Below are 10235 nucleotides of genomic sequence, written 5' to 3'. Positions count from 1 at the left end.
TTTGATGAATTAAATCAGTTTGGTTAATAATTTAAATCCTTTGTAATTAAAATGGTGTTATTGGGTTTAATTCCTAACTTTTAATATGTAAGATTAAAAGTGATGAAATGACCATGTATGAGATTTGGAGAAATAAGCGAGATTAAGTTGATGAAGTATGGTATTTGGTCCCTAGTTTTACTAGTTGAGTTATGTTATTTTAATATTACCTCAAATTCATATATGAGATATTTGAATGGTTTTGGCGGTCTTTGACAAGAAAAGAAAAGAAAAGAAAAGAATGTGATTTCAGCTCGTATGGAGCAAATGTATGAGTTGGATTAAAACAAGAATGAGTTATCAAAACTTTTATTTTATTTATTTATTTTCCTTAGTTTAATTTGGAAAGTGAATACTCGTGTTATATGTTATAATTATAGTCAAGAGAAGAATTTGATATAATTGATAGTGTTGGAATATTCACTTATGTTTATTGAGAATTATGATTTAACTTGAAAATCCCGAGATTTTACTTGCATGAGAAAAATGGGAATTTGATTCTATTTGATGTTGGGATGGTGATGAGTTTTGGAAAGATTGTAATTACATTTTAGTGATAAAGTATGTGAGTTAGGAATTGATGAAACCTTGAGCCCGCTTTTGTGTTATATGTTATCGAACCTATTGTTTAGAAGTTTGGCTTTAAAAAGTGGAATATGGATTGTTTCCAAGTGTTGGGAATCATAGGGGATTTCAAGTTATGGTTGCATGTTGGATTGTATATTCATGTTGTTATCTTTTAATTAATGCATTAGAGATAACTGTTTTGGCTATCGGTAGAGGATAGTATTGATTGTTGTATAAATTGCATGAGAATTAGGTGAATTGAAACTAATCTCTTGTTGGTTGTCATTGAATATGACTATGTTTTAAATACATTGTATATATATGATTGTTTAGGAGGAGAAAGGGGATGTACTCCATTGTTTGGGAGAAGATAGGGGATGAACTCCATTGAAATTAAGTTGGCTTGTGTGTCAATGGTGAAAGTCCCGAAACCACGCGTATGCATGTGTGCCGATCTCGGAGACAAAATTTCTGTAAAATGGCAAATAGATGTATTTGTGTGATAGTTATATTCGTTAAAGACCTATCGAGCTGTATACCTAGTTTGGTTGATTGAATGAAATGGACATGACTAATGAATTGAGATAAAATAAATTGCAATATAAATTGAGCATGGCATCGCATTGGTTTTGAAAAGAATATCTGGTTGATATTGAAGTATGTTAATTTATTTAAGTTAACAAGTGTGGTTAATTAATTAAACTTGGAATTAAATAATAAAGTCATAAGGTTATGGCATGGTATGACTTTATATATATATATATATATATGTTTGGTATCACTGTATGGCTGGACCCGCATGTGTTTTAATGTTATAATATGAGATTGTTTGGTGAGGTAGTAGTTTGCTCACCCCTTACCTGTACATGTGTACAGGGAATGTTTTCGAACTTAAGGATCAAACAGCCGGTTTTACCTTAACATGGTTATAAAGTGGTGATGAGCCATAGAGCTTTTTAATTGTTTCTTTAGTTGAGTTTTATGCTTTGTAAAGGGCAACGCCCTCTTATTTATTGTAAGCCTCAGGGCATTTATTTTATTTGTATGTAAATGACACTGTTGTATAACGAGAGGAAGCATGTATATTTATTTATTCATCACTTCATCAAATGATGAATTATTATTTATAAATGGACTTAATTAATGAATATTGGTAATGTTATCCGAGTAATAAAATACAGGGCGTCACAAAGCCAAGCCAAGCTTTGTGGTATGCTTTCCCTCAAGTAATATCTAAACACTGAAAATCTGACACCTCCAACAAGAGGTACAACTCAGGCAAGTTGGCTCGGTTGGAGGGTTGCCCAGGCCAAGCCCGAATTGTATTTAGAAGTGTCCAAGCCCGTCCATCAACCTGATAATCTGAATTCAGGTTAGCCGAATTGTCTGAATTTTCCAATTGAATAGATAAATAAATAAATAAAATTTAGACCAGGAATGATTCAATAACAATCATGTACTAAATAAAAAAGAAAAATAATTCATCTTCATCACACCGAAATAGAATTAAATAATAAAAGAAGGAAATTTTTAAACAATCCATTAAAAAATTAAAGCCTACCTACATTAAATTTTTCCCAAACTATATGCAAGTAAACCATTACAACTATAAAAATGATCTTTTTTTTATAGTTCTACCTGCAAATCCAATAAAACAAGCAGAGTAGACAACTTTATCAAGAGTTTTAGAGAGAGAAGCTGAGGATATAGTATGGAATCCAACTTAACACTCTTTTTTTTTGGGGGGGGGGGGAGGGAGAAGAAAAAAATACAAGTTAAATCTTCAAAAGGATATATCAGATGCTTCATGATCTTGTTCGCAAATCTCGAGAAATGAGGGATCATTTGGGTGAAGTTCAAAGCTTGAACTTCAATGGTGGTCAAAGAGAGAGAGAGGGAAATGACAGCAATGAGGAAAAGGTGGTGGTGGTCTCTCTGCCTAAGAGAAGAGAAAGTGAAAGCAAAGGGAATAGCCCCATGTGGTCTCTGTGTCCAAGAGAGAACAAATTGAAAGCAAACGAGACATGCCCACACTTATATATTATATTATATAATTTTTATAATATATAAAATGAACACGGGTTTGAATTGCTCAAGTTACAAACAAAATTTGTCTAGGCCACAATTCGAGCATCAAAAATTTATTGTTGCTCAAGTCTTAAAAAAAATTCGAGGCACGGATTATTCAGATTAAATCCGACTAAGTTGCACTCCTAATCCTACTACCATTATTTAATATATATATATATATATATATATATATATTATACATAATAAAATAATAAATATAAAAACAAAAAATAAACAAATGTGGGTGCCAACGCAACCCACTTCACAATTTATATATATAATAATAAAAAGAAAACAAAAAGGAAAAAAATATAATAAAACAAAAAGAAAAGCAATAGCAAGAGAACGGAGGAGGAGGGTGAGAGACAACTTCCTCAAATAATTATTTACATATTGTAAATTATTATATTATTTTTATTTTTATTTTTTTAAAAAAAATTGCCTATAAACAACACAAAATTAGATGAGAAGAATACAAAAATTCACCTTTTGAGTAAATGATAAATTTTTTGATTATCAAATTCTCTTTCTAATACCCTCAGGATTATAAAATATGTTTTGATAAAATCGCAAGTTCAAATTTTAACTTTAATGAAATTAGAAGATTATATATCCGTGAAGAAAACAAAATCCCTCGATGGACTTTCTCTCTCAATTTTTTAATTTTTCTTTTTTTCTCTTTTCCTCTCTTTGAATACAATTTCTCTCACCCTTTTTTTCCTTTCGGAAACAAATTCACCTCTTCCACGTTTCTTTACCTCTTTCTTTTCCTTAACTTTTTTCTCTTTTTCGTTTTGAAAAGATTTTTTTTTTTTCTCTCTCTACCTCTGATTTCTCCTTTTTTTTTTTCTTTTAATAAGTTTTTTTTTTTTTTTTTACAAACTGAGTGGAGTGCCCCTTTTATAGTTGGTGAATTCCTCAATAAAATCCCATGACAACATGGCCATCCCACGAGATTCAAAAACCATGCGGCCATCCACGAGGTTTTTCAAAACATGTGGCCATCCCACGTGTGTGGGAGCTAATTTTCTTAAAATTGCTCTGTTTTTGGATTTTGGCCAGAAATTTCTTTTTAACGGATGTAAAATAATTTGATTGAAATGGGTGTAAGGTTAGAATTAAAACTTAAATTTGATTTTTTTGCAGAGAAATTCATAAACTAACATATTTCAATTTTCATCATCAAATGTTCGAAAGAAAACGTCCAAGTCTTAAGACCGGTCAAATTAGAGTCTCTACATGTGGGTTTCTTCGTGGAATCCATTATAGTTTTATTTCAATGATCGTAATTGTTTATTTTGTAAGATTTTTAATGTATATTATTCATGCAAAAAAATTAAGTTGAATCGTAATTTATAATATTTTTATTTTATCACTTTTGTTTTTTGAAAAAAAAACAAGTATGTTTTTTTTAAATAAACCATTTATTTTTTTCAAAACAAGCACAGTAAAAAAAAATATTACGATTATCAAATCGACTTAAATATTTTTAATAAATAATATATACAAATAACCTACAAAATAAATAATTTAAATTATTAAAATAAAACTCATAATAAACTCCATAAATTAAGACAGAACCCATAATAAATTTCATAAATGCATATCAAATTGTCTCAAATTTATATAGAAAATGTTTGGTGGCTACAAATTTTATGACTTAAATGACCCGAAAATACCAAAATGACGTCGTTTTAACATTTTCGGAATTATTTTATACCCAAAACGACATTATTTTAATATTTACGGACTATTTAAACCACAAAATTTATAATCACCAATTATTACCCAATTTATATTTATAAAATTTATAAAAACCTACTGAGACAACGCGGTTTCAACAACCCTGGTCCCGGCCAGTGGACCATATTTCTTCCCGGCGTCTCATTAATTATTGTCTCGGTAGATTTCCAACATCCGTAGGCCACCCCCTTATTTATCTCTTCTGCACCTTTACTCTCTCTCTCTCTCTCTCTCTCACACACACTTCGTCTCTCTCTTATGGTGTCACAACGTTTCTTCTCTCTCATTTGCGCCTCTTTCTCTTGATCAAAGAAATAATGTGTTCACTCTCTCTCTATTAACTCTAGCGAAGACTTCAACACGACCTTTTGGCAGTGAAAGCCATGGGCAGCAGTATCTCCCAACCAAATCCACTTGACAACCACCACCACAAAGCTACCACCGCCACAAACAACGATTACTACCACGTTGGAGATCCTGCGCTCGCTAACATGATTGGTCAAGATCTTATTTACATGAAAGAGGCCATGGTAAAGGTTCAGAAGTACGTAGATCGTATGAATGTCCAAATCGACCAGGCCAGTCAGAAATTTGAGCAGCTCAAAACAGGAGGAGGAGAAGAACTTAGTGAACTGAAAGTGGCAGTCAAGAAACTGAAATCCCAAATTCCATCAAAGCTGATTATGAAAACCGATTACGATGATGATTCCAAACCACGTCGGAATCCATGGTTTGATGGATCCATTAACCGTAGCATCAACAACTACGAAGTCGATATCAACAAGGCCGGCCATTCGCAGAGCTTGTACAAGGTGCCAAAGTTCGATCATATCAAGGAATCTTTCGATGCCCTCCCAGACAAACTAAAAAATTGTTTGAAATGTTTCTTGATGTTCCCAGAAATGGTTGTTATAAAGAAAAGGTTTATGATTTACTGGTGGATTGGAGAGGGACTTGTATCCCCAACATTCTCAACCTCAACGGGCAGAGAAATTGCGTTGGTGAAGACGGCAGAGGAATTTAGCAATGAGTTCTTGGATGAGTTTACTACAAAGGGCTTTATCGAGCCTATCCACAAAAATCGTGGCTTGGCCGTCGATAGCTACAGAATGCACCCTTCCATTCATTCTGCGTTAAACCAGTTTTGCCTTAAAGCAGTGTGTTCTATGGATACGAATAATCGAATTTATACTCCATTTGCTTTGCATGAATGCTTCCTCAATGTTGATGAGGCCATTATTGATGACAGGTTTGAATGGTTTTCCAAGTTCATCTATTTCAGAATTGTTTACTTGGGAAGGTGGCAAAACTCGGTCACTCGTCACATTGAAGTCACAGATACCAAAATTCTCAATGCACTCAAGAATATGAAACGGGTAAGATTTCTTAGCCTTCGAGGAATTTCTTTGATTACAGAGCTTCCTCAGTGTATTTCACAGATGACTAATCTCCAGATCCTAGATCTCAAAGCTTGTCACAATCTTGAGGTTGTTCCCGATTGGATTGGCTTACTTAAGAATTTGACACACTTAGACATATCTGAGTGTTACTTTTTAAATCACATGCCCAAGGGCCTTGGTTCACTATCAGAACTCCAAGTTCTTAAGGGATTTATCATTGGTGATTCCAAGGATAAAAACTCATGTACTATCGATGATTTGACAAAACTGTCAAAGTTGAGAAAATTAAGCCTACACACCAATATGAAAGAATTCCCAACAAGTAAGCAGCTCCGTTATTTACAAAGATTAAAAACTTTACAAAAGTTAAAAATATCCTGGACAGGATGCATTTTACAAGGCAAAACAGACAACACACCTAGGCAAGCACAACCACAACCACATCCACATGCCAATCTAACAAGAGCACTGACAGGATTGTTCAGCGAGCAGCATGATTTGGAACTTCTTATCCAGATGGAACTTCCTTCATCATTACAAAAACTAGAGCTTGAGTGTTTCCCTGAAATGGTTACACCCAGTTGGTTGTCAGCTGGCAATCTGAAGAACTTGAAGAAACTCCACATTAGAGGAGGACTATTGTGTAATCTAGACCAAATAGCAACTACCACAATTGAGATGTTGCAATTGAAGTACTTGAGTGACTTCCAAATGCAGTGGATGGACCTTAGGAGATTATTTCCCAATTTGATCTACTTCGAGAAAGTAGAATGTCCCGGTCTCATTTATTTCCCATGTGATGAGCATGGTGTTTGGATGAACAGAGCAAAACACGCAAAATCAAGAAATGGCATCGTGAATTTGAGGTAAGTTCTACCATTTCACTATATGACAAATTGATGTCTTTGAAGGAAGTTGTAATTTCCTTCTCTCATGAAAGACTAGCTACTAATTCATTTGTTGAATCAAATGTATGCCATGGCTTCAAGGTCATTTGTCAAGGCTTCTTTACAAATTTTCAATAAAGTTTTATTTGGTATTAAAAAACATTATAGCGTTTCTTGTATGCTACCTGCTGGGGGTTATACTACATGAGTTCAAAACTTCAAAATTTAGCATTTCTCTAATCAGTACATTGGAAACTTGCAGTGAGTTACATGAGAAAAAGACAATTTTTTTACTTTGTTTTTGGAAAGCCAAAAAGATGAGGCATAGGAGTATATGGTGTAGAGACCCTAATTTTTTTTTTTTTTGTAATTACACTTGAAACCCTGAGCCTTAAGTTAATAGCATTTTAGCCCTAGTTCCGTAAAAGTCTGCTTAAGGGCCCAAGTAAAGAATAAATTCTCCGTGTGTTACCATAATTAAATCATAGAACACTACTTTATGATTGAAACTATCCTAAAACTTGGTTTTATTTATTTTACCTCATAATTTCTAAATTAATTCACACATTTTATTTTTATTTCTATATTTTTTTTTGTTTTTAGTGTTCTTTCATTTATTATTTATTTGAATAGAATACTATTGTTTATTTGAATATATACATAGTTTATATATATATATATATATATAATATGTTGGTGGAAAAATTGATTGGATAACAACAAACCAAAAATAAAGTAAATAAAATAAAAAAAAACAAATATCTAGATATTTAGTTCACGTAGCCATTAAGCTACCTTATACTCTATAAATTGTGAGTTTGTCCAAATTCACTCCCACGTTTTTGAACAGCCCAAGGAGAGGGTGAGAGAGGGAGAGTTGGCTCAAGGGAAGTAGAGAAGTAAGAAGAAGAAAAAAAAAGAAGAGAAAAAAAAGGAATTCTTAAAGGTAAGAACATACCTCTCCCTTAATTTCTCCAATCCTTTCATCAACTCATTCTATTGTCTAGTATGGCTCTTGTGTTACAAATTAATGGTAAATAGGGTTTTTGGTGTGTGTGAAAGTATGGCTATGATATAGTGTCATTGTCTTACAAATTTGTGAAATTAGGCACTGCTGCAACTTCTCTAATTTAAAAGAAATATCAAATTTATCTAATTCTCAAATCTGAATTTATCGTAGAATATTTTATGTGTTTAGAGCTCGTGACAAATTTTATTAGCTCTTAATTGTGTGTTTTTAGGGCTTGGATAATTTGTTGAAAAATCTGGTCCTGTGTCTCTGAAAAACAGTCCACTTTTAGCAATTTTATAAAATTCTAGAAAAATCATCTCATGTTGGATCTTCTATCAAAATTTAGAACTCTGAGTCCTCTTTCCAACAGATTTTATTTGAGTGAAAACCGTTGGGTAGATTGAGAGAAAAGCTAGTTTTCTCAAAGGGTGACAAGTCTGGACAGGTTTTCGAATATAGTTTGTAGATGAATTTTTGGGAGGGGCTGTGCAACTTCTGAAAATTGGAACTAAAACTAGACAGATTGAATACTGTTTATGTGCAATTTCAGCCCCTAATTTGACCTAGAAGTATTTTTACCAAAGCGTTCTTTTTAGCCCTGCAGAACCGAACAGTGCTGAAAATTGTGTTCTATTATGTTAATTGTCTCTAAGTGTTTCAAAGCATTTCTAATGTTGTTTTCTTGCCTTACTATACTTATAAATGATGATCATGGACTATATTTCCTCTCGTATGTTTTTCTCATACTCTTTTATATGACCGAATTACCGAATGTGACTAATTTACCTAGCAAAAGATCTAATAAATGGGAAGTGATAAAGGGCTGGCAATGGGTGACGTTCATCTTAGTGTTTTAGAACAATTTTATACATATGCATGACATGAATTATGATGGGATTAATACTAAATGAGTTAAGTCTTGTGTAAGCATTTTGAGCGAGCCCCTAGGTTGACACGGACATATTCAGAGTCTATGCGGTGGTTTCAGGGTGTAAGCGAGCCCTTTGGTATGGTATGTGCAAGGTGTAAGCGACCCCTAGGCACGATTTGGGGTGTAAGCGAGCCCACTTGTTTGGCCGTCCCTTTTGAGGTCCATCGATGTCGTTGACCGGTAAGTAACAGGGAAGTGGGCATGGGTGGTAAGGTCTGCAAAGCAGCAAAAGGGGGAGTTCTGAGTAGTCCGGTGTTTAATGTTGTGGTTGGGTATGGATCTCTTTGGGGGGTTCTAGATGCCTAGTCTAACTACTAATTCATAAAACCTTAACGTAAGTATGTTATGTTACTTGATTTGTTTTGTGTATGATTGATTGATTGATAGAAGATATAGGGGTGTGTGTGTTTTTACTGGGCATTCCAAGCTCATGGCGTGTTATGCCAGGTGAAGTAGCAGCTTACGATGGGGAAGGTTATTTCGAAGACAATCAAGATGAAGTTTTAGAGCCGTGGTTCACTTGAAAATTTGGACTAGTAGTTTGTTTTTGTTTTCTTTCTCCTTTTATCTTTTGGTTTGACAGTGTTTTGTAAACCTCTAGTGGAACTCAAATCAGTTATCTATGTTATAACTCTGCTTATATGTGTATATTAAAATATTGTGGTTATCTCTTTTGTTTGAGTTGTACTTTATATATTTCTCTTGTGGTCTCAAATTTTGGGGCGTGACATATGGTATAATGATTTATCCCCTTAATTTTGTTTCTCTAATTTTATCTTTAATGATGTGAAATTAGGAAGGTTAAAGATGAGAGAGAGAGAAAGAGAGAGAGAGAGAGAGAGAGAGAGAGAGAGAGAGAGAGAGAGGAGTATTGGACTGCTTCATATAAGAGTGGGCAACATCATTAAAGGTGGAATTAGGAGGACCAAATTAGGAAATGTAGCACCACTCATATCTATATTAATCTTGAAAACTTTTTTCATAACTTTTTTTATTGAATTATTTACACAAAGACATTCTAAACTATTGAGAAGTATCACTTTGACTAAATTATAAAATCATACAAATGGATCTCCTAAATTATTGACATGTTTCACTTTGACTCTTTCTATTACTGCACCGTAAGTTAAACCAAACTTCTAAATATTTTTAGACGAAAATACCATTCACACTCTATATATTTTCAATTTCATTATTATTATTTGTTTTATTTTTTTTAATATAAGCATTAATCCATTATTATTATTTTAATATTCTTTATAAATATATTTTTACAGAAAGAATATTTAAAAATAATAATAAAACAAAAACAATGAGAAAAATTGAAAAGAAGTATTGTTGGGTGTGTTATATAGAGTGTTAAAGAGTATTTTCGTCTCAAAAATGAGAATGCAGTAACAGATGGGATCAAAGTGAAACATGCTAATAATTTAGGAGATCTATTTGTATACGTTTATAGTTTAGGAAATTAAAATGATATTTCACAATAATTTAATAAATCTCCATGTAAATAACCCTTTTTTATTTCAAAACTACCTTTTATTTTAAGCACACACGGGATTCTATAATTGCCTATTACAATGCAC

The 10235-nt window shown here is 32.9% G+C and overlaps 1 protein-coding gene across 2 annotated transcripts; it reads left to right on the top strand.

The window, feature by feature from the left end:
• The first annotated feature begins 4621 nt into the window (after positions 1 to 4621).
• Positions 4622 to 9364, top strand: LOC145802102 (disease resistance RPP13-like protein 4). Of its 2 annotated transcripts, none has more exons than XR_014344399.1 (2): positions 4622 to 7652; positions 9097 to 9364. XR_014344399.1 is itself a non-coding variant. In XM_082894598.1 (2 exons), the coding sequence occupies exons 1-2, from the start codon at positions 4803 to 4805 to the stop codon at positions 9098 to 9100; spliced, it is 1887 nt and encodes a 628-aa protein (XP_082750724.1). In that variant the 5' UTR covers positions 4622 to 4802; the 3' UTR covers positions 9101 to 9364. The 2 variants fall into 2 exon arrangements, 1 of the variants encoding a protein (XP_082750724.1); XM_082894598.1 differs by having other exon boundaries at positions 4622 to 6685.
• The last annotated feature ends 871 nt before the right edge of the window (positions 9365 to 10235 follow it).

The sequence above is a fragment of the Camellia sinensis genome, chromosome 11 (genome assembly GCF_055761805.1).
Source record: "Camellia sinensis isolate YWXY chromosome 11, ASM5576180v1, whole genome shotgun sequence".
NCBI lineage: Eukaryota > Viridiplantae > Streptophyta > Magnoliopsida > Ericales > Theaceae > Camellia > Camellia sinensis.
Note: the sequence above shows the minus strand (reverse complement) of the source record. Positions and strands in the feature narration are given on the sequence as shown.

What these genes read in the sequence shown, in the direction of transcription:
- LOC145802102 (XM_082894598.1), top strand. Translation starts at nt 4,803, where the DNA reads ATGGGCAGCAGTATCTCCCAACCAAATCCACTTGACAACCACCACCAC.